This window comes from Calidris pugnax, unplaced genomic scaffold (assembly GCF_001431845.1).
Source record: "Calidris pugnax isolate Ruff unplaced genomic scaffold, ASM143184v1 scaffold76, whole genome shotgun sequence".
In the NCBI taxonomy this organism is placed as follows: domain Eukaryota; kingdom Metazoa; phylum Chordata; class Aves; order Charadriiformes; family Scolopacidae; genus Calidris; species Calidris pugnax.
The window spans coordinates 1,486,539-1,511,746 of record NW_015090827.1 but is presented as its reverse complement, the minus strand read 5'-3'; the positions used below and the strand labels follow the sequence as shown (position 1 = coordinate 1,511,746).

The window sequence follows — 25,208 nt, the reverse complement described above, 5'->3', positions numbered from 1 at the left end:
CAAGTGTGACACTCGGTCCAGACCCCCTGAATAAGCACACAGGCCGTGAGAACCCAGGCACAGTCAGAAGACTGGACATATCAGACCAAGAATACTTCAAGACCACAGCTCAGGAAAGAACTTATCTCTTCTCAGAAGGATGTCTGTCCATGAACTTAACTGTAAGTAATTCTTCTAAGTCCCTCATGACTTCAGTGACTCAAGAGCTGTTCTCACGGCCAAGCAAATTGCCTAAATGGGCTTTCTTGATGTAGGACTTGTGAGAGCCAGTGACCTCCTTTCAGAGAGGAAGGAAGGAGGCCCTCATGTTCAGCTGACACTGGGAAGGCTCTGTAGAATCAGACAGTCACGGCCCAGATGCCTTCTGCATAACCTCAGAATCCCAGGGAAGGGAGAAGGAGCATGAAGTGTCAGGGACAGACTCACAGGATCACCGAGGTTGGAAGGCACCTCTGGAGATTATCTAGTCTAACCCATTGCTCAGAGCTGGCTCAGCTGGAGCAGGCTGCTCAGGACTGTGTCCAGTTGGGTTCTGAGTATCTCCATGGATGGAGACTCCACGACCTCTCTGGGCAACCTGTGCCAATGCTCGATCACCCTCACAGTAAAAGAGGTTTTTTTGCCTATGTTTAAATGCAATTTCCTGTATTTCTAATTTTGCCCATTGCCTCTTGTCCTGTCAGTGGGTGCCACTGAGAGCAGCGTGGCTCCATCCTCTTTCCTCCCCCATTGGATATTTGTACACACTGAGATCTCCTCGAGTCTTCTCTCAGCTGAGCAGTCCCAGCCCTCTCAGCCTCTCCTCAGATGGGAGATCATCCATTCCCTAAATCATCTTAAAAGCCCTTTGCTGGACTTGCTCCAGTATCTCCAAGTTTCTCTTGCACTGGGGAGCCCAGAACCAAACTAATTTCTACTTACTGGACCCCTCTTTTTTTATCAAAGACTTTGACTGAATGGAGCTTTGCCTGATCCTGGAGATAGGTCACTCGATTTTCCAGGTTAAGGCTATGAGGAGACTTCTGCAGGAAGTCTCACAGCAGCAAAGGGACAACGGTATATCTCATTTTACTTGTTTCTAAGCTATTGGCATTTTGTACTCTGTAGTCTGTGTCACTTGGGCAAACTTCTATCAGTTCACTGTCAAAATAATTACAGTAATCTTTTCTTATCTTTTTGATTTAATTGTAGCTTCTAGTGAAGACTGACAGGCTATTATATTTGCCCAAATCCATCACTTTCACTGATGTATCATTTATAAATAGTGTCACTTCATCATTGGAAATAATTGAAAACTAATTAAACATTGCACATAGATATGGGGATTGGGAGACTGAGAGGCAGAGATAAACAGCTATCTAGTGGAAGTGCAGAAGGTAAATCAGGCAAGAATTAGCATTAAGGGCAGGAACAGGAGTTGCCTTCGCACTGTTTGTGTCTCCTACAGCAGGTGACTGTACAAACTCTGATAGGAGTCACCTGGCTCTGCACCCAGAGAGCATTATGGAGCAGCTAAGGCCATGCAGGGGTACTTCCCCTTACACACCCAATTTTAAATCCCTCTTTCTCCAAACAAACCTTAGTTTCCTGCAATTTCACATCCCTCTTCCCTCACCTGCAAGGTTCTGCAGTTTGGTTGCTGGTATTTTTTTTCCATGAGTAGTCTTGGGGGGAGAGGAAGGAATGAGAGAAGTGTTTTTCCTGTCTCGGGGTCCAAGCTGCAGTTACAAGAAATCAGCACAGTTATGCCAGCTTACATTTTCTGACTCCTGCAGTCACAGAAAACCACATCTTGCTCGAAACCAGCTCACCTGGGTCATCCCTTCTCACCAGAGATGGGACATCTTATAGCACATCACTCTCCTGCCAGGGGGAATGGATTTACCCCAGAGAGCTCATGGCAAACAGCAACTCTGCACAGTTCCTGCACATCATTCACTCAGTTTGGACTCGGCTTACTCTATTTACCGATGCAAACATGAGATAGCAAATGTTAAGCATGCAGTGACTGGTGATTCAGCCTGTGCTCATGAACAATATGGAACTCGAGTGGAATTGACATTTATCTCAGCTACAAAAATACTAAACGTTGTTATAGGAGCAATCAAAATGAGTTAATCACAGCTCCCAACGTACCCTGGCGCATTTTGCTGTGGAGATAACGAAAACACTCTGATCTCTTCAATATGACAAGTTTCTAAAAGCGTATCACCTCTTGCACGTAGGATATTTGCTTGTCATCTTACGCCACAATAAAGGTACTTAAACTTTTCTTCCCCAATATTTTTCATGATAAAGACAATCCTGTTTTAATAAAATGTCATGAGAGAGGTCTGCTTTGTGAAAGTCAAATCGATGGCATTTGTCATCACTGGCGTTCCATGGTTACGGTGACATGATGGATCGCGGAATTTTCACAGAACACTACGAATAACTTCATATGGGCACTTATTACTAACAAAGGCTCCCTTTTTATAATGGTCATTATGACAGTGACAGTGACCATGACCTCACTGTGCAGAGTAGCCCTGGTCCAGTAAGAATCCCTGGGCAGTCTCTGAGGGGGCTGACAGAGACTCCTCTTTTGCCGCTTCCCAAAGACACTGGAAACGTCTTCCAAGGATAATGCCAGCATCTTCACCAGTCGGCACCTGCCTCTGCCTTCCCTTTGTGGGGAGCAGGGAGCGTTAATCATCATTAAATCAATGGTGCCCGTATACAAAACTTCTTTTCAGGGAAGTACTCGTCCGTCATCCAGTGGGGGCAGAGGGTGGAAACCTGTTGATTTTAGACCTAAGGCAGAGGACAGTTGTATCCCGGGCTGTAATGGTGGATTCCTTGGTTTCTGGGACCTTTTACAGCACTTCAGAAGAGTAACTGGTTTATATTTTGTGCCAGGTGACACGGAAAGAGGCTTCACTCCTCACACAGAGCTCCCACAGAGACAAAACTCACAAGGTGAAAACAATTTTCCCGAATTTGGACCAAATGTACTCTCCAGTGGCAGTCTCTTGCACCGAGCACAGTTCCTTAACCCAAACAGAAAAGCCTGTTGGCTGTTTATCCATCGTTTGCAGTGTGGCTGGGAAACTGCGTGGTGGTTTATGTCCTTTGTGGAAAACGATTCTGTGGAAGGATCCCAGTGACTTATTGATTTCACATCTGATCCTGCATCTTGTGTTCACCCAAACCCCTCTTAGCACTGGGAGTTTCAGATATACAAGAAAAACTTTAAAATGTAATGTTCACATCAACAAAGGAAAGTTATGGTCTTTTTTCCCTTCCTTCCTCCCCTTTTCTTAAACTATTTTACATTAGGTCATGTTGAAATGCAACTAAATCAACAACTATGAACCTCTAAAACACCCTCAAGAACAATTGCAGGATTTGGTGATTTTTTTTCTCTGCAACTTTGGGATACTTTGACAAATCTGCATTTTTTTCTCAACAGAGTTTTTCAAAATTCTGAGCCGAAGGAATAATGTTATGTGTTTATAAGTATCAATAATCTAAGCCATCTGCAAAGGAATGGTTTTGCAAAGGCTTCTCTTTCAGGACACTCTGTGGATTTTGTCACTGCTTGAGGTTTTGGCAAACCATCAATATCACTATAATTTTCTCTTATGAAATATAGTTTTTGACTGAGATCTTTTTTTTTTTTTTTTTTTTCCTTAGCTAGCTACAGTTTAAAAATACTGCATGTCTAACTCCGCAAATTCAAAGGTTAGGTTTTCTCCAAGTTGCATTATTTGTATATTGCATATTACGTGCCAGTAGTTCAGAAAGGTACAATGCAAGTTGTCAGTGAAACAAACTTAAAAAAAAAAAAAAGGAATGCCTGCCATATCGAGTGGCCAACATATTCTTTATATTTGGTCTGAAAGGAAGAATACATGAACTTTAAGAAGAGAAACGGCACCTTTAAGTACAGATTCATTGCAAACCACTATTTTAACACCTAGAAAAAGCACAGTGCTATCACTAGTAGTGACAGCATATTGTTTAAGCGTTATAATAATCTACCCCCTCCAAAAAAGGCTTAGAAGCAGGAACCGCCTAAAAAATTTCTATCCAAGACAAGCAAATTTGTCACTTCCTAATTCTTTGATTTGTAATTGGAATCTCCATTTCCAATGAGGAAGATGATCTGTGCTAAGCGTTGCTCTGAGCAAAGGAGCATTCTCTTGCTAGCGGGCTTTGTGTGCATAAACACAGCCCTGAAGTCATCCAGAATGTTAATTACTGACAGGGCAACTGCGTCCCAATTTTGTATGAGCAGTCATTTCACAGCCTGATGGGTATGGCACACAATTCTGCTGTTACTTTGAGCACGTTGGCTTTGACGAGCACGTTGCTCTTCAGGGTTGACATAGTGCTTAGTGACATGGGTTAGTGATGGTTTTTATCAGAGTGAGGTTGATGGTTGGACTCCATGATCTTAAAAGTCCCTTCCAACCTGGACAACTCTATGATTCTATGATTCTAAATAATGATGCTCAGTTTCTCTCCAGCCTTGCCTGAGAGAAGGTTTCCTTCTCCCACTCCTGTTATGAAGGATACTATGATTTGATTTTGTGTGGAAATAAAGTTATTTTAAAAAGCTTTTAGGACTGAAAGGCTATGTGGAAAACATAGCATACTTTTTTCTTGAGGTGCAGATGCCACACTAATGGCTGTGTCATTTCAGCAATAAAGCAGGAATTGAGGTTCACCTGGGGCACTTCATGCCCGTGATTTCAGGACTGTGTAAGACACTGTAGCACCCAAGATAAAACACACATTTCCACCTTTTCAGTGCCTTTTCTGTCCTCCCCCACTGATGCTGCTGAGTTCAGTAGCATCCAGGAGCCTTTCCTCCTGTGTCTTTGGTCCTCTTTGCTCTCCTCTACCACTCTGCTGTGGGCAGCTCTCTCCTCTCACCTGAGACACCGAAAACCATCCTCCAAATACTACATTCATCCTTCAGGTGCCTGGGTGTAACCTCTACTGACTCACTCACAATCTCTCCACCACTACTGGAGCACTAATCTCAGGCCAAATGATCATTATTTTTAATCACCAGAGGCAGAAGTTGTGTAAGCTCCAATCAGTGGAGCAAAAAAAAAAAAAAAAAAAAAAAAGAGGCGTTATCAGCTAAGAGCAGGATGAAGATTCTAAACCAAAAGCCTCAAAGGCAAGACATGGGCTCTTGTTTACTGAAATCCTCACTGCACAAACTGTGCTCTGCGTTTCACCTTGGTTAAACACAACAGGACAGAGGAAAACAGTTTTAGAACAAGAAGAGAATGAAATGAGTGTGTCCTTCTGTCACAAGCCACAGCTGAAACTTCTCTCCGCCACCAGTAGCACAGCTGGAAACTTCCCTGGATTTTACTTCAAAATGGTGCCCCTATACATCTGTGTGAATTATTGCAGTTTGCAAATGGCCACATAGTCACAAATGTCACAGCAGCAAAGTGGTGTCCTGTCCTGGGAACAGGCACTGAAGAGCTCTACACAGCTCCACAAAGATCATCCCACCAATGGCCAGCAAGAAACAAACCAGAAATGAAACCAAACCAAAACAGAAATGAAACCAAACCAAAACTACCTCTGTATCCATGAAGAAGTCCCTGCCTGATTCTTTTTACAACATTTCGGTATGTGTTACAGAAATTCTGCAACCAGTTTCAGTCCCTGGGTACTGGAGCCTTCCCAGCATGGGAGCTGCCCCAGCATCTTCAAAGGCAGACATTCAGAGGTCCACTTGCCAGAGAACAGCTACAAAACCAGGCAGAATGTGATTCATGTCCAGGATCATGGGATCACAGGACAATTCGGGTTGGAAAAGACTTCAGGAGATTTCTAGTCCAACCTTCTGTTGAAAGCAGGGCCAGAGGTGAGGTTAGACAAGGTTGCTCAGGGCTTCATAGAGCCTGTCTTGAGAAGACAATGATGGAGACTGGACAACCTGTCTGGACAACTCGCTTCAGTGCTTGACTGTCCTCATGGGGAAAAGCCTTCTCCTTCCATGTAGTCTGAACTTCTCCTCTTCCATTGTTTCTCATTCTCCCACCACGCACCAAGCCTACTCATCTTCTGTTGACCAGTTCTATTTTAACAACTGGACACTTTTTGATGAAAAAGCCTTTTCCAAAGCTGGCTGGGTTTTTTTTTTCATAAAACTTTCTGTGAGCTCAGAGCCACATGTCTTCTCTGGGATGTCCAGCACTTTAAAGACTGACCACAGATGCCCCCTCTCACTAGAAACAGAGGAACCGGACAAGTCAGCTCTGGGACTGGACATGCTGTTAGTTCTTTGGATTGATTCAACTTAGGAAATTCTGAGAAGCTTGGAGGGAATTTTGGGGATGTAATTTCTTTTATGGCTCTGAGGAGTGGAATCCTTACTCAAAGCTTAAACAGCAGCAACAAAGTGAGAAAGCCTTTGTGGAAAAACACCAATATAATTATCAGAGAAAATGTTCTCTTTTTTTTAAGTATTCCAAGCATACTTTCTTGACAATTAAACTTCTTGTAATCCTTTTCCTTTAAAGTTCTGGGACTGAGCTCTGCTCTGCCTTCCACAGCGAAGGAAACTCAAGGACAAGAGGAAAAAGAGGGTATTAGTCACTCCTGCTGTTACCTCAGCCCACTCTGCACACAAGTCTTGTGGATTTGGGTGCTCAGCACCTTCAGAAGGCAGGCTACTGGAGCAAAAAGCACATCTGAAGGAATTTATGTTGATTTTGAAAGAGCAGACAACAACAAAGGAACCAAATCAGGCAAAAAAAAAGTCAACTCCGGCCAATATCAGCCACTAAATATAGCCCTCTCCTTACCTCAGTGCATCTAATTCTAAGATACGCATTTCTGACTCCATCCACTCAGTTGAAAAGGGAAAGACCACACCAGGATAAGCAATGAAGAGTGGTCAAACACATAACTTAATGACAGTGTATGGAAGCCACTACAAAAAAAGCGAGGGGAGAATGAAACATTTTGTGGTGCGGCTGAGTGGCTGATTTCTGTACCCAATCCACCAATATTTTCCAAGCATGGACAGCTTTTCTTGAAATTAAAATAGAAAACACAAGTCCCATATCCCACAAAAAACCCCTGACAGTTTAGTAAAGAGATGGAATCAACCAAGTAAATCTGACTGCATGGCATTTTAGGAAAAGGACAGAAATAGCTGCAGCCATTAAAAGTGATATACTGCTGAAATCTTTTTGTGATTATGCTAAAAGTCGATCTGACTTCTTGAAAGAACTCTTAAATGGTTACTGCTTCCTCAAATAAAAGCTACTTCACATGTGCTCTCCTTCCTCAAAAGTACGCTGAATGGACTTACTTTTAAGTGTCAGATTTGTACTTCTCACTGTCCTCTGGAGACATTTGGAAAAAATGTAGCCGAGAAAGAGGAAATTAATAGATCAGGGAATAAACCATAATAAATCAAAATGCAGTCAATGTAGTAACCTTTTTTGTTGCTGCTATCATTAGACTGGGTGAAGGGAAGCAGAATTCATCAAACTTTCCAAACACAATGCAGAGTCCTCCAAATCAGAAAGTAACATTCAATTTGGTTAATTTGCATGAAACTAATATCTTTAGCCATCTTCCCTCCCCCACCCCTCCTCTCTTAACATGATGGATGTTTGAAGCTGAGGTCCAGATACCTCAATCAACTTTAATAACCTCTCCTTTTTTCCAGAAGAAAGGAAATGGTTTCTGATATCCTAAAGTCCACTAGACCCACTGATTTCTTCCCCTTGTATCTTCTGTCTCTGTAGATAAGCTCTAACCCAAAAGCTGTGAGATCTGGTATAAGAGCAGTGCCATATCCACACTAACAGGCCCTGCTGAAAGGAAGGGTATAATAGTTGAGATTTCAACTTTAGGGCAAAGCCAGTCTGAGTTCTCACTCGCCTCATTCAAGCAGATATGTTGGTGCAAAGTTTCAGATCCTTCTTCAGGTCACTTTAGCTTAGAAAGCTTAGATCAGTCCACCAGGTTATGGAAACATCATCACAGGCAGAGATGACCAGTACTAGCAAACAATGGGCATTGCATTATAAATGATCCTCATTATCAATGGATAATGTTGATTTTTATTTGTTTGTTCAGTAAATAAAACACATTATAAGCACTTTCTCAGAAAGAAAGCAAGACTGAGAAATATCACTGTCACTACTCTGTCAATCAATGGTAGAGGAATGTTCCCATACCAGGCCAGACCCATGCATTGCACAAATCAATACAGGATTGAGCTCATGTTGAGTCATGCCATCAATAACCGTGCCATACTATTCTCCTTTCTGTCACCCCACCTAAAGGCAGACCAGCAGTAGCTGAGAGCAGCAGCGTGAACCGCTGCTTAAAATTCTCCCACCAAAATGAGGGAGAGTCAATGCAATTTCCATGTCTTTGCTGGAATTCATTCCCTCTCTGGATACTGCCAAACCAACCCGACCAGGGATGACTCATAAACTACTGCTGAAAACCTTGGGTTTTGCCTTTGGAATGCCCTGAGTGACACTGAGAGTTTGTGATGCTCCAGCTTGGGGGAAGAGGACATCCCTGACTCGTCCCTACAAGGGCATTCCCGGTCTGCACTCCGCAGTATTAACTGCGTGGTCAACTTATTCTTCCCTACCTAAGGAAAGCACTGAGCATTCCTTTGGCAAATGATCTCACCCTTCCACTTTGATTTTGCTTCTGAGACATTTTTTTGCTCGCATAGGAAAACAAATGAACAAATTGTCCGATCCCTCATTCTTCCATGCTTTCCCGTTTCTAACCTTGTGGTAAAGAGATGTATGATGAGCTACAGAGGAAAAAATCTGTGGGGCTCCCAGCTAAAATACTGGCAGCACATCACTGGGTGAAGTAGAATCATAGAATTGTTTGGGTTGGAAGGGACCTTTAAAGACCGTCTAGTCCAACCTCCCTGCCATGAGCAGGGACATCTTCCACCAGACCAGGCTGCTCAGAGTCCCGTGCAACCTGGCTTTGAACCCCTTCAGGGATGGGGCATCTACCACTTCTCTGGGCAACCTGGGCCAGGGTCTCCCCACCCTCAGTGTAAAAAATTTCTTCCATATATCTAGTCTAACTCTACCCTCTTTCCGTTTAAAGACATCACCCCTTGTCCTGTCAACAGGTCCTGCTAAAAAGTTTGTCCCCACCTCTCCTGTAGGCCCCCTGTGAGTACTGAAATGCCACAATAAGGTCTATGGAACCGAAAGAAGATGAATCCAGGATGCCATGTGGAAGCGTGGTGCCATATGTGTCTCTCCATTCACAGGTTTTAAGGTTCCAGTTCTAAAAATGAAGACGTCCAACTCAAGAGAAGAATTAGACAGAAGCTCAGCCGGGCCAAATGTCTGGCCACCACTTTGTCCCAGGTGTTTCTTCTAAAGGAGAGTGTAGTCAGCCTCAATATCTTCAGTTTAATGAGTCATACCCTCTTTCAGTGAACCCACTTTTGAAACCAGATAGAATTCTTAATTAACGGAGCACATCATTGTGTCTGTCATCAATTTCCCCTCTGTGTACTCAGAAGGGCTACCCTGAATCTGGTTATTATCTTGCAAAATCAATCTAGTTTAAGGATTGTTCTTCCTGAAAATGCAATGGGCAATCTCTTCTTTTGAATATTTTTTTTCAAAACATTAAGCTGCATGTACATCCTAGAAGAATTTGAACATGGGATCTGAGCTAAGATCTTAAGCGGTCTGAAAGAACACATCAGTCTGCCGAATATGATATCCAGAAAAATACAAGTTCTCATTTCAAAGGTAATACACACACACACACATACACATATATATGTATATAAATCCGTATGGCATGTTTGCTGTGCAGGCCTAGACTCCTTGTGAAGTTGTTTTTCAGTATAGCAAATTAGAAAAACATGCCCAGAATTAAAGGTTACTTAATCGGGTTGAAGCAGTAACTTCAGTTCCAGCAGCTCCCTCCCACTACGTTACATCTGATAATGTACCCAAGTCCAAACATAAACTTAGTTCAAAAAGATGTTTGGTCCTTGAATGTAAAATGACACTTAGCTTACACAATTAGCCAGGTAATACATATCCTTCCAAGAGAAGCAATTTTTACCACAGAATAATCTGCATTTTACTAATCTCGGATTGTTAAATTTTACTTGCTGAAACTTTTCCATATGGCTTTTTGAATACCACTGTCCTGTATTTAATTACCACAGAAGGATATTAATGAGGAGGTTGGAAATTTGGCCCAAGCCCTGTTCCGCAGTTGGGACAGTTTGATGGAGATAGAGCCAACGAGCAGAACGCTTCTGTCGATACCAGGCTGTGCCACTTCACACACAAAAGCAGTGACAAAAGAGGAGTAAACAGAGAAACAAAACACCCGCTTCACACACAAAAGCAGTGACAAAAGAGGAATAAACAGACCTAGAGAAACAAAACACCCAACATTTTTTTGGAATTGTTCATAAACTTCTAAAACAGCATGGTCATAAAGTAGCATTGAGTGAAGTGAAACACTTAAGAATGGTCAAACTGGAACTGGTGGAGTAGCCCTTGCAATGGAGACCACCGTTTTTATCAAGCTGGAACTAGGATGCAGAAATGCAAAGTTGACTTCCCGATTTTGAAGGCAAAAGATGATATTGAGCAGAACCGAGGCACGGGTGGGCAGCCTGGAGAGCAGGGGGTGGGAGGAAGCTAACGTGGGAGGGAGAGCACATGTTGCCTGGGTGAGGAAGTGGTACACCACAGATACTTCATCAGCGCGAGGGCTTCGCAAACGCAGTCTCCTGGGGACTGTTTTAAATAGACAAAGAATGACACACAGCCCTGACAGGCCCTCGGTATTGTCTGAGAAGGATGGTTGCCTTCTAAAAACACTGGACTGATGCTTGTACTTCTTCCAAACGTGCCAATTTTTAACCTCAATCTCTTCATACAAACAGTGGGCAGATGCACCATGGAGTAAACTCTGTTTTGTCTAGCATGAAATTAATGGCTTCCTCGGTCTTACCTGACAATGGAAAACATATTCCGGTGTGGTTTTCTTGAACTTCATGTTCCATACCAAGGCTACCCCGTCAGGCTCATGTGGAGCATCTTCATTATTGTTATAAGATGCAACCATCAGCTCCGGGTACTAGAAAGGAAAAGGAAAAGCAAATCAAATGAGATGGGTGATGAAAAACCTATGCAAAATCAGACGAGACAGAAATGATCTACACTAAATGTGCAATATCTGGATTTAATTATAATACACACTAGTCCAATCATAGTATTCAGCTTCATTTGTGTTTCATATTTTACTCATCCCTGATACCCTTAAAGCCCCTGCTCCTTGCTGTCTATCAGTTATCCTCAGGTACCACAAAGGCAATTTTATTTTCTGTAGGTAATTCTCAGAAAAGACAACAAGCAGGATATTCATAATGGGAATGCAAAGCAAGGAAGAGGAGAAATCTGAAAGCTTGCATAATTCTAATGTATTTGCTTAACCATTCCTCTGGGACAAACCGGTGCCTTAATTGATTTTGATAATAAAAACCACTATGAGCACAGTGTGGACTTGCTTTTATTCTGAAATTCAGAGTTTTTTCAGCACCGCTGGAAAACTCTTCTTTCTTATTTCACTATGCCCTCTCCCTATTCACTGAGGCGTAGACTCAACTCGAAAGCTCTTCTTGACAATTCAAACAGCAAATCAAGACATTTCCTTCGCAGAAGCTCAATTTTGCAAGATGCTGAGGTCACCTTGTAAAGCACAGGGTGACCTTCAGTTCCACTGACTGGGTAAGACGGAGGCAATGAGGGCTCTAAAATCAGATTTTCTCGTGCGCCCATTATCCACTGACGCATGGAAGCAGATGTGCAACAGGCACATATGCGTTTGCTCTGTTTATATATATATACACACATACAAATAGCATTATATATGAAAAAATCAGATTTTCATGTTCTGTTGATGACTTTGTATCATTTCAAAACACCGTAAGAAGTAACAATTTGTAGTATCATATATGAAAAAAATCAGATTTTCATGTTCTGTTGATGACTTTGTATCGTTTCAAAACATCGTAAGAATCAACAATTTGCCCACAAAACATTGATTTCTTTCTGCCTGTACAATCGCACCCAGTTCTCCACTCCCATGTGTTTGACACCAGGCTCCTCTGGTGGCCTCCATCCTTCCCTCTAAATCTTCAAAGGCCTTATGGCACCTGGCTTCTGCAAACCCATGAGCCAATAGCCCAACCTCCGCAGACCCACACCCTCCTCTTGTAAACCAGGAATGCTTTTCCTCAAAATTTCTCAGTAATCTCTGCAAATCACTGTCACTTTTTGTTTTTCCCAGGTAAATTCCTGCCAAACCACTCGCAGCTTTATAGGGGAACGGCGCAGCTGGGAAATGTAAAGGAAGTGGGACAAAAAAGTGCCAATAGTGCTATTGGGAGCTGTGAATTTGGTCCACACCAGGCATTTTAAAAATAAAGAAAACCCCGCAGCACCCCTTATATCATTATCATTGGGGTTTGAACCTCTCTGCTCTCAAAATCCATTTGGAAGAAATAATGCGCACAGCTATAACTTTTGCCATCAGCAGCTGCTCCTTCCCACTTTGTGTACACTTCCACGGATAATACATCACGGAGCTGATGATTTTTCTATTCAAGCTCATCGTTCCAAAGGAGCTGGGACCCACGTGTGGGAGAAACCAGCAATGACACGTGGCCACCGAAAGCTGCCTCTTTCCCCTTTTGGGGTGGCTCTGACTGGGTTGTACCTCCATCCCAGCAGACCTTGGGTTCAGAAGCAGCTTCTGAGGGCAAATTCATAGAATGGTTCGGGTTGGAAGGCACCTTAAAGCCCCTCCAGTGCCACCCCCTGCCCTGGGCAGGGACACCTCCCACCAGAGCAGGTTGCTCCAAGCCCCCTCCAACCTGGCCTTGACCCCCTCCAGGGATGGGACATTTAGCACCCGCATCACTTGCATGGGACGCAGTGCATGCAGCAGACCAAACACCTCTTCTCTCTCCTGAAGACCTGAAAGAAGCACCAAGCCCTTCCGTTGGCACCACTGCAGCCAGCTGGGGTGTGCAACTGGCTCTGCAGCACCAGTTCAGAGGCATTTTGGGATCAGTTCACGCTCCTGGAAAGTTCAGGGAGCGTGTTCTGGTTGGCACCACGTCTGGCCGTACACAAACACTGACTCAGCCCCTGTGGGTCTATGCGTAGGTTTTGCAATCACAGCGTTTATGCATCTGACTGGAAACACCACAGTTTCAAGCTCACACAGACGCTGGGGTCATACCCAGCTGGGCAACCCCACGGTGAGGCTTTTGGACTCTTAAAAAAACCCAGAGCGAAAAAACCCAGGACCCTTAATGCCTGCTAGCACCACATACTTGCCTCTTCATTCAATCTATTTGCATTTATGGAATTTGGGTCCTCACCAGGTGCCCAGCTGGTGAGGAGGAGACCGAAAACAACGTGGAACTGATGCTGTGGGAAACGGCGTTTGAGGCTGCTGCCCGAGAGTGGAGAGAGACAGAGCAGTATCCCTGAGAGGGTGGTTTTCTTGGCTGTAGATGAGCTCAGCCACCTCCTCGTGGACAGAACAAGGTGAACCCACTCTCTGTGTTTACACTTGTCTGTTGGGCCTTTCCCTGATGAAGCATCTAAGGCCGTTTTCCCTTTGCTCTGCAAAGGAATCCAGGGGCTAGTGGGTTAGATTTAATGGTATGAACGTTCCCACATGTTTGGGACCGTGTTTTACATGTGACTGGGAACAGCATAACTTGTTTAATCAATGCATCAAGGTCCTTTGTTTGATTAAGCTTCTATTTGCCCCGGGGCTGTTTTGCAGCGACAGTTTTATCGCAGGGAAATTGAGCAACGTGTTCTGCAGTTCCCACGACTATTCAAGTTCTCCTGTGGCAGAGTGGACACTGCCCTGTCCTGGAGCCAGAGCGAGGGACGGGAGCTAGAGGTTGGGTGAATACCTCCATACACCTCAGAGCAGGCAAGGAGGGGAGGGAGTCCCTCCTCCCAAGCTGAAGCAAGAAGTCCCCTCACCCCGGGCACGGAGAAGCCCCCGCTGGGGTGGTGGGGAGCTGAGCATGAAGAGTTAACGGAGGGGAAGGCAGGAGGGGCCACCCTGGAACAAAGAGGTGGGAAGCAGAACATGCCTGGGAGCCCCAGGGGCTGAGCAATTACATTTGGCAGTGCTCTTCTGAGGCGGCTTTTTTTCTTGCTGCCCTGGGAATACAGTAAGAACTGCCTGTTAGGAAAATATCAGATAAGAATTCCATGTAATTTCCAGCCCCTGAACAAGTGAACAACCTCAGATAAGTGTTTCCTCAGGCTTATATTTGATTTCTGTGGAAATCCATATGTGCTTAAAGGCCACCCACGTCACACCAGCGCATACCTGTTGTTAAGCTGATATTTTGTATGAAAGCAAAGGGATAAATCCCTCGTTTCACACAGGGGGTGCGAGCTGGATGGTACCAGCTGGCTTGTGTCCCTGCAGTGGGCTGTTGTGGGGGACACCAGACCTGCACAGCCTACCGGGGATGCTCAGGGAGACCCTCCATCTCCTTCAGCATGGGAAGGACATGGACTTGTTGGAATGATTCCAATTGAAGCCACAACGATGCTGTGAGGACAGGCTGGGAGAGTTGGGAGTTTCAGCCTGGAGAAGAGAAGGCTCTGGGGAGACCTTCCAGCCCCTTCCAGTCCCTCAAGGGGCTCCAGGAGAGATGGGGAAGGACTCTGGATCAGGGAGGGGAGCCATAGGATGAGGGGGAAGGGTTTGACACTGAAAGAGGGGAGATGGAGCTGAGATGTGGGGAAGAACTTGTTTGGTGTGAGGGTGGTGAGAGCCTGGCCCAGGTTGCCCAGAGAAGCTGTGGCTGCCCCATCCCTGGAGTGGTTCAAGGGCAGGTTGGAGGGGGCTTGGAGCAACCTGGTCTGGTGGGAGGTGTCCCTGCCCAGGGCAAGGGGTTGAAACTCAATGATCTTTAAGATCCCTTCCAACCCAAACCATTCCATGATCCTATGACCCTCCATGCAGTCAGCTGCCACCTCCCCTGAGCAGATCCTGGAGGGATGGAAGCAGGAGAAGGACAGAAGGACAGATGCTAGAGCCACTGTGCTCCTCATTCACCACCTCCCCCTCTACTTAACCTGGCTCCTGTGCTTTGGGGATGGGCTGTGTGGGTCTGGGGAAGCTGAAGCAGCTCTGTCCTCAGCTGTATTTCGCAATGCCAATGCTTTGTGGTGCACAGGGACTGGATGCCTTCCCAGCTCTCTGCTTCAGCGTGCCCCCGGGCCAGCTCCAGCCTCCTCCTCCATCACTGGAAGAGAGGACCCAGCATTTTTCAGAAGACCTCTTTTCAGTCTTTTCAAGTTGTTCAGATACTTTGACATTTTGAGTTTTAATATACTATAAATATAAATATTATTCCTCACTATTCTACATTTTTATTTTCTATCTTATCATGTATAACTACTTATTAAATCAATTGCTACATATTTAGTAAGTTATTTTTTATTAGTTTAATTTTAAATATTTTGTCCTAAGAAGCTTTCCATGTGCTGGAGGTGTGGAGGCGGGGAGGAAAACTAAAGACTTCTAAATCTTAGTATGTTTGTTAATCTACAGTTTTAATACAACATCCTGGCTTTGAAGACCAAGTAACACATACCAAAAAATGACAGTTTCGTTATTGCCCACTACTATTCTTTATGGAGAAAGACGCATTGGCTCATTCAGGGCCCCACTGCTAGCCAAGAAATAACATCACACTGCGGAACAAAGGGCAAAATGACACTGGCTGTATTTTTCAGGGAGAAGTTGGAAGGTATATAGAAATATATCTCCCTCCTTCCCATCTTACCTGAAGAGACCAATCCATACAGGTGACGACACGATGCTTTGACCAGTGCTCATCATAAAACTGACGGTTAAAGGAAAGGTTGGCTCCTGCTTGAACGTCTCTGTGTGAATTCAAAGAAAGCGACATTTTTGAAGGACCAAGGCTTAAATGCCACGAAAAGCCACGCACAAGAGGCTGACTGCTTCTCAAATCTCTGCCCAACCTGGGGAAATCTGCCACTTCGATGTAATTGCTCTCATTTTATTGCTGAGAGTAACAAATCTGCACATATGTACGTGTGTATGCACTTTTATCTATTTCAATTATTTCTTCAGAATTTGAAATTTCACCCCAAAAACGAAACAAAAAAATTAAACCACCTAATATGTCAAAGAAAAAAAAAAACCCATAACAATAAAGTATGAAGTTATTTTACAAAATAGTTTCAGCCAACAAAGTGAGCCAGGCCTTCTTGGAGAGATATTAACCTTTTCTTAACTATAAAAACGTTCAACTGAGTTTTAAAACTGAGGCTTCCTGGCATTGGAATTCTTTTGATAAAGCTTAGTTTACAAAAGTGAAAAAAAACCCCAAACTGACCCATCTTTCTCTTCCACATCTCTGCCACTGTAGTCAAAGAAGATGTCTGAATCTTCAGCCAAAGCTCGCTCAATTACACGTATTGTCCGGTCAAAAAATATCAGGAATTCTTCTGAATGGAGAACTTGCTGTTTTTCCTCTTCTGTCAGTTCTCTAGGAGGAGCTTGGGAAATGAAAAGGTGTAGTTTAGAGTATGACATTTCACCCCTTTCCCAATGAATCAACATCTTCAGTGGGTTTCTTTTGACATGAAAGCTTGCCGTAGCAGTGTCAGGACAAAAAAATCAAAGTTTTCCTCTTAAAATCATGACTAGGAATTTCTTCAAATATCTAAACATACTCCTGTATATTCCTAGACTGTAGCATTTACATAGAACAGATCCCATATCTTATATATTTATTATTCTGAAATGGAAAATACTTAAACCCCCCAAATTAAATAAACTGGGTGTTCTTATTTCAGGAAATGGCTGTGACTGACGTTTGGGCAGTACCTCACTTGAAAAAGCAGAACATTTATGTAACAGGGGACCTGTCAGAGGAGCCAAAGATAAAATAATCTTCTTAACTTATACTACAGTTCTTTGTGTTAAAAGGGCTCACATAATCCCTCCCTTCGCTTCTTCCCATCTCTCCGTGGTGTCACTGATAAACCCTCTCTCTGCTTTAGAGCTTTGGTGAAGCCATGAAGTAAATAACCAAAGACATTCTCCCAGGCAAAATCAAAAGCAGCCAGCCAAACACCCGTCTCCTTGAGGCAGTTTTATTCCTTGTGGAGGAATCCTAAGAGCCAGAGCAGCCGATACCCCCGAGCCATGGCCAAAGCTGCCCCGGGAGGGGGTAGGAGCCAGGGTAGCCTGGTCCCCACAACACGAAGTTGCTTCTTTACAGACACATGGAGACTCCACACCTTTTACTTCCAAATCCGTATTTCCAATACGGCCCTTCATTCAAAAAATACCACCCTTGCAGGATGCACCGATGGATGCGACGTCTCCATCAGTTTAATGATCTGATGGGAAATTCCACCTGAAACGTGAGCATCAGAGGGAAAGGAAATTGGGACGATGCTGGTGCTACGATGCACAATTCCCTTCTCAATTACACCAGCAGGGTCACACTGATACCGTGACAATGCTGTGTATCGTGTCTTTGCCCACATACGCTTTTAAACCACCATTTTAGCTATATTTCAGAATTACTTGTATTACAAAAAACGCCATTAGGAGCTTCACAGTCACACCAAACAAACCTTGTGACCAGCTTAAATTCCCAGCGTGGAAGGCCCTGCTGCCATCACAGGAATTACGCCAACAGAGAATTATGTTCCAAATTTATAATTAGGCACACAAACACCACGCTGTAAACAGACCTATTGCAAAATGACAGAGACTTGTACTTAGAGTTTAACTGTCAATCAAAGGTTTCCCACGTTGGGCTTTACGCTACAGATTCAAGGTGTTTACATGTGAAAATGACCTCACAGCCTCCCCAGGACACATTGGGTTAAAAAAAGACAATTCAGCGGGGTGCTCAGAGGACAGGCAGCGCACACCAAAGTGTAACTCCCAGCCCTGTCGTGCATATCTTAGTGTTTAATTAAGAAACGAGTGACACAGTTTAAAGCTGCAGTTTGGAATTATAATTTTCCAGTCATCGTGCCGTGCTTTCGGCTGCCAGGGAGGGAGGTGCAGCCCTTGCTCCCTGCCTGATTTGCCCATGGTTCACACTCGAGTCCTGAGCTCCAGCACCCAAGAGTGATGCCACCACCAGCAACAGGAGAAAGGAGGGGCTGAAAGGCACTGCAGCAGCATCACTGCCCTACTCAGCTCCCCCAGTTTCCAGCACACCCCCCGTGGTCAGGAGAGGCCGTTATCACCACGCTCAGGTTTGCCTCAACTGCCCAAAGCCTTAGCGCTGGAAGACAAAAATCTCTGTGCTGCACTCGGGATAAATATAGAGGGTAGGGAAAAACGCCAAAGGTGGAGGAGCAATTTGGCCCTCAGGAGACAAAGCAGCTGAGAAAGTTCGAAACTTTATCTTTTGATGGTCTCCTATGGCCTCGGCCCTACGCCTCCTGCCACCGGGTTAGTGGTCCCCGTGGAGCTCCACACATCCAGACAATATCTCCGTCCCCCCGCGTAGCAGAGCAACCATTACCAAGGCAGGAGCACAATTTCCCTCTAAATGCTTTAGACAGAAGCAATGCGTGTGAAAAAAAAGAAAAAAAAAAAAGAAAAGAAAAAAGAAAGAATGACTAGCGAAAAGTACAGGTTGACCTATTGCAGCATCCGCTGCTGAATAGTAATTGGCACTGGGGGAACTCATCTGGCAAGGAAGCCTGTAATGAGGCAATATCCCACTGTCACCACTAAAGCACTGCTTTCCGAGAATCAAAGACAACAAGCATGACAATGCAGCAAAACGGCATAAAAGGGGAGAAAATAACTGTAAAGGCAACTGGAAAACTCATTTTAAACTGCTCCAAATGGTAAAAATTATTTGCTAAATCAAATCCTCTCTACAGCCTGGAAATGTAAATTTATTACTCAGCCATTTGCTGACTACAACTGGCAAGGAAAACGCAACCCAAAAAATCAATAGAGAGGGAAAAGGCAAAAAAAAAATAAACAGCTTGGGAGCCGGGTAGTGTTCGCAAGCGCTGGAGACACACATGATTGCAGTTCCACCTCAGCAGAACCTGCCCGGCCGTTAGCGGCGGCCTGCGGGAGGCCAGCGGGCTGTTAAACCCTCCTCGGCATCACAGACACCTTGGCGAAAGTCAGCAGGGCATAAATCAGCTTACCTCATCCCTCTGACTGACACACCAGATGCCCCCTGGCGATATTAAGCTTCATATTTTACCCTTATTTTCTTCTTTCATTCGTCTGCCTCTGAAGTTTTATTTGAGGTAATCTCTTCTTACAAGAATGTTAACATCATTACTTTTTTCCAGTGTAAAACACCACTGTAACTACTGCAAATACATGAAGTATAAGCAAAAAAAAACAAAAACCAACCCCTAAACAGACAGGCTTGTTGTTTCAAATATGAAGATTTTCTAACCATTTATCTTTCAGAGCCACTTCCATTTTCCCCTTGTTCCTTCTCCCTGTCTGTCCATTACCTTGAATAAAATAAAAAGAATCCATGTAATTTTCTGCAATTTCTCTTCCTATCTGGGAGCTTATAGTTACTTTGATCTCAGCTTTCAAGAGACACAGGCTTTCTTTAAGGAAAACTCTCAGAAACACAAGTAGCTGATCAAAGTATTTCTTGTTTTGTTTTGTCACGGAGACCTGCGTGATGTGACAATCTCTGCAAAAACTCCCCGCGAGAACACAGCACTTGCCTTCAAGTATTTGCTCTCCCTGGCGTGAAAACCAAACAAACCACATCCAGCCTCCCATCTCTAACAAAGCCGGGGGCCGGGGCTCAAGGCTCATTGCCTGGAGCGCAATGAAAGCTCCTGCAAAGAGACACCCACACGGTAGGAGGACCCGCGGTGGAGCCACCAAGCTCACCATGGTGCCCACCATCCACAGACCCACTGGATGGGATGCAGGACCCACACACAGGGTGTTGCCTGGGTGGCTCTGGGGTTGTGAGGTACCAAAGAAGCCCTGCACTCAAGGTATAATCCTGTACAAATTAAAATAGAATTTACATTTAAAATGAAACCACTGTGCTGTTCTATATGCATGGAGGGACACTGCAGGGAGAAAAAATGGGAGGTATATCTGTAAGGAAAGACACTGTATACCATGCCTTTCCTCAGAAATACCGTATCTCACATCGGGTCCTTTGTCCACAAATTTCTTTGGACAAAACAGAAAAATATATATATTTTCCTATTAAAACATCTCCTTGTATCTTTAGGAAGTAAGATTAAAAAACGCTGCAGACCTGTTCTTATCCAGTACAAGCATGTTTGTAGTAAATATAATGGGAATAGTTGTGATAACAGTTCAGGATCAAGTTCACAAATATTTAAATACCAAGGGAACAAAAAAAATGTTAAAAAATTAAAAGAAAAAGACTCACATTTAAATAAGTATAACAACATAAAAATATTCTCCTCAAATGTCAGCAATCGTAAAAACCTGACAAGAGAAATGAAGTATATTAAAGGCAAAAAAAAAAGCAAAAAAGAACAAAAGGAGTAAGAGAATGAAAGGGTGAACTAATAAAAACAGTAAAGCAGGAAGCAGCCTTCTTACGAGCCCAGAGATGTAACGAGAGACAGAAGCAGATTAGCGAAACCCTTTTAAGAGCTGTATTATTTCTCTCGGTGTACATTTAAACCCATGTAAACCTTAGATGTGCTGACGACTGAGGACAGTAGAAATGTACAGCGTGAGAACCACGAGGTGCTAAGCAGCTCCGGCAGCTTTTAGCCCTTCCCAGCCAACGGCCGGCCATCCTCGGGCTTCTCTGCTGCTTCCCACTTTCATACCAGGCTTGGTATGTGCCATATCCTGGTTTGAAATATGCCCTATCTTGCTCGTGTTAGGTTTTTAAATGCAAGCTCCTGCATAGCATAATTGCTGAATGCAAAAATGGAGATTCTGGGGATTTTTTTTGGTTCTGGAGGAGCAGAGTCCAGAGCTCTAAATTCAAATCTGTGCCAGTCAGAGCTGTTCCCATTGATCCTCCAATTGACTGATCGATACAACAAGGGCGAAAGGTTTTAAACTGAAAGAGGGGAGATTGAGCTGAGATGTGGGGAAGAAGTTCTTTGGTGTGAGGGTGGTGAGAGCCTGGCCCAGGTTGCCCAGAGAAGCTGTGGCTGCCCCATCCCTGGAGGGGTTCAAGGGCAGGTTGGAGGGGGCTTGGAGCAACCTGGGCTGGTGGGAGGTGTCCCTGCCCAGGGCAGGGGGTGGCACTGGGGGGGCTTTAAGGTCCCTTCCAACCCAAACCAGTCTATGGTTCTATGAAACCCCTCCACAACCTGTCCTGCATCTCCTTCTTGATGCCTGAGCTGCCCAGAGCTAAAGCATCTCCCCCACCACAGCCTGCTTCGAGGACACCTGAGGCACAGGACGAGAGGTGGGGTCACAGCAGGTCTCTGAAGCTGCAGTTCTCAGCCTCCCCCATCCCAGCCTTTCGTGCCAGTTTCTGTGGATATATCCATGGCTTCAGATAAACGCGGGTTGAGGCCCACTTTCAAGACCCAGCCCATCCCCACTGGTCATGTGGTTTCTACTGCCACAAATGTGGAGCTCCAGAGCTCTCTGGTGGTGGAAAGCCCCAGCCCTCTGGATTCCACAGTCTGGTACCAGTCTCTTGTTTACGTGGTCAGGAGAGGCTGGGAACGGGCAGAGCCCAGCCCAGTTCACCAGCAGGAATCCCACAGTCTTCCAAGAATGATGGGAACACCATGGCCCTGAGACATGCAGGACAACAGGTCCCAGGAGGGTCCCAAGGCTTCATATGCTTCCAACAGTCAAGAAGTCAGTCTTCACCTCCCACTCCAGGAACACTCAGGGGGGGCTCAAGCTGCTCCCCTGCCCTTGGCACCTCCATGGCATGAGGTGTTGTGCCCACCAGGCTGCCCTATTGCAGGTGCAACATGTGGGACAGGTCCAGAACCAGGGGCAGACCCTGCCAACAGCCACCACTGCTGAATAATCCCCCCAAACCCTCCCCAGAGTGACTCTGGAGTGTGCAGGGGTCGGGGTTGGGGGGGAAAGACAAGGAAATTAAGCATGCAGTAAATGGGTGTAGAATTAAATTGGACTACCTATAAACCACAGAGAAAAAAAAAATAATCACATTTCCTCTTAAAACACCATTATAAAAATAGAGCACTCCTGTCCTGTTGGCTTGGGGAGGGGGAGACTGAGCAGACTGGATCCGAGCTTTGTTTTCCATCCTGACCCATTTTTGAGTTACAGTCATGAAAAAAAATTGTCTGCCTTTCTCTCCCCGCACTTCTCTCTCCCATGGTTGGTTTTTTTTTTTCTTACACTCCTATAACTCAAAAAAAGGCCACACTGATTTTTTTTTTTAATCTGTTAAAAAATGTGCTCCCTGAGCTGAAACCAAATTTCAGCCCAGAGCAAATTTTTACGGCTGGGTTATAAATCCCTGAAAAACAGGATTCATAATGGAAGTGCTGACACAGCCTTAACTACTATATAGCAGTGTGAATGGCGCCACTATAATATCTATTAGAGATTCTTTAAAAAGTTTGCAAAATATTGTCTTGCCTTGCAGAGAAAAAGAAGCCAGAGTACTTAATGCCAACATAAACATGCTTTTAACCCATTATGTGCTAATTTGCAGAAAAGCTATTAATTCTGAGTAGGCACACAGAGCGCAGCCCCGACAGGAAATGTTCTTCTAAACTCCTGTTTGACTTGTAACATGGTTTTAATCACTTCCATGAAACACAAACGACGGCTTCAAACCCGGAACGTTGCTCAGAACATGAGAAGGGCGATTACAACAGGGAGGAAAAACGGGATTTTGCTGGTGAAAGGGCTAAAGCCAACAGGGAGGGAACGACGCCGAATGCTAAAAAATGGGACCCTGTTCCCTGCCCGTCGGGGGACCGCTGCTTCGTTTGGGTCCCAGCATTTAATGCCTGTCATCAGCACACCACTGTTCCATCTGTCATGACATGTACTGCAGGTCAAGGTCACTTTCTATCAGGCAATGAGTGTCTTTTCTTCTCTCCTTGAACCCAGCCGAGCGCTAGCACCTCACAGAGCCGGTTCTGCTAAAACAAGCTGTGCCTTGCGTTTACAGTTTGGGTGCCTGAGACCAGTGTTAAACTAGCCCAGCTGGCCCGGGGGGGCTGCGAGGCAGGGGAGGGGAGCACTGCTCCGAGACCAAAACACAGCAGAGAAATCAAAGATGTTGGCAGTGATGCTTGGTCAGCAAAGTACATGAAAGGCTAACTTGAAAGCCCACAAAAAAGTGCAATAAATCAGTTCAGGAATGTCTTTAGGTATTTTTTTTTCCTTCTTTTTGTGCAGGAGTTTGTGCTTTCTCCCCAGGTACAAGCGCCAGCATTACTTTTATGTGGGAATTAACAGGGGCGGGATGAGCTGTCAGCTGAACACTGGAGGGACATCCAGTGACTCGGAACAGGGGTTTTGCACTGGGTGCAGGGAAATCACTTCTTATGGCTTCTTGGTAAAAGAGACACGGTGTTAGGTCCAGTGACTGCCAGAGCCCACGCGTGAGCTGACCCCACAGTTTTCGGAGAAAGTGTAGTTTTCAGGAAAAAGAAATTTGTTGTTTTTTTTTTTATGTTGCCACTTTTCTTGCCCGTGGGTTCAGTTCTGCCTGTGCAGACTCCTGTGTGATGCCTGTTGCTCTGTCACCTCTGCTCCCCTCCGGCCATGGCTGTGGTGGCCGGGGGGCAGTGGGAGGAGCAGAAGGATGAGGAGCAGGAGGAGCAAGTTCCTTGCTCCGTGCTTCTACAAGGACCTCATGAGCAATGGAGACTGCAAGATTTATGGCATGGGTGATTTCTCTGATGCTCTTAAGAGGGAAGAAAGCTCTATTTGTAACCCAAGCAGCATGGCTGGGGCTGTGACTCGCTTCAGAGTGTGAGGGCAGCAAACGTGGGCACTACATACCAGGCTCAGGTTTACTGGACACTGGTGTAAATCATGTCAGGCTCCCCTGGACGAGAAAGAAGCATTCCTTGTTCTATTCACAGTTAACAATTTCATGGGCTTCTCTGTAAAAAGACTCCATATTTTTCCCATAGTGAGATTATCCAAGTGAAGGTCACAGCATCAACCTGATAATGATCCCCGTAGCACAAAGTGATTCAGGCCTTACCTGAGGGAGCAAGTTACCTTTCAAGAGGGTAAAGAACACCATGAACAGTCTTGGCAATGCAGAGCCAAGAAATGCTGGAGAAGAAACTCATTTCCTCACACACAGGAGCTAGTGATATTTCAGCTCTTTCCCCCGACTCCACACAGGGGTGAGCACTGACTATTCAAGGTCAGACACCAGAATAGCCAATACTCTCCTAAGTTTCCAAATTTTACATCCCTCTTCTAGTTAGGAAAGCTAGAACGAGCCCAAGAGAAGCAAACATGAAGCACCCAGAACATATGCCATGCCCAGTGCACCACTTCTGCACATGTCTTATTTTGTTTTCACAAGGTAATGCCCCACTTTGACCCGTGTCCCTTGTCTGCACCAGAAAGAAACAGCAGCCTGAGTTTTTGTCTCTTGTAACCCTGGAGAGTCTCTCAGACTAGAGAAGCAGATAGAAAGGCTAGACCTGCCTGGCTTCAGATTGGACCTTAAGTTCCCTGGGGGCAGCTCCTACAAATTTTTTTATTTATTTTGATAGTAAACATTTTCCAGTGAAATGGTTTTCTGCTGGAGGATTCCCAACCACCACTAGGTTTAAGTTTGCCCCTCTCGAGCAGGCAGACAGGTATGGGCTCTAAGTACCTCTGAAGACCAACCAACTTTATGGAGCCGCTGGAATGCCTGGCATTCGTGTTTTAAATCCTGCATGTAAGCAGGTGATTTGAGCCAGAGGACAAGTAAGCACCAGCCCTGGAATCCAAGAACATCTACTTTGTTCCCAAATTATGAGGATGCTTCTGAACAGCCGAAGCCTTGTGCCTTTCACAAGCTTCACAGACCCACCAGCTGGGTCCCTGGGACACAATTTACTGCTTTTATGCCACTCCTGTGGTTTTGAATCAATAAAACTGGCGACTGTTTCGATTTCACAGTGTTCTCAATAATA

General features: G+C 44.8%; 1 protein-coding gene across 6 annotated transcripts in view; it reads right to left on the bottom strand.

The window, feature by feature from the left end:
* DYNC1I1 (dynein, cytoplasmic 1, intermediate chain 1) overlaps positions 1-25,208 on the bottom strand; it is a 164,407-nt gene that overhangs the window by 55,201 nt on the left and 83,998 nt on the right. For all 6 annotated transcript variants that reach the window (XM_014940314.1, XM_014940312.1, XM_014940313.1 and 3 more), the window contains 3 exons: positions 16,475-16,637; positions 15,896-15,995; positions 11,011-11,136 (listed from right to left, as the gene is read on the bottom strand). In XM_014940314.1, coding sequence (XP_014795800.1) covers positions 11,011-11,136; positions 15,896-15,995; positions 16,475-16,637 — 389 coding nt within the window. The remainder of the gene's footprint in view (positions 1-11,010; positions 11,137-15,895; positions 15,996-16,474; positions 16,638-25,208) is intronic.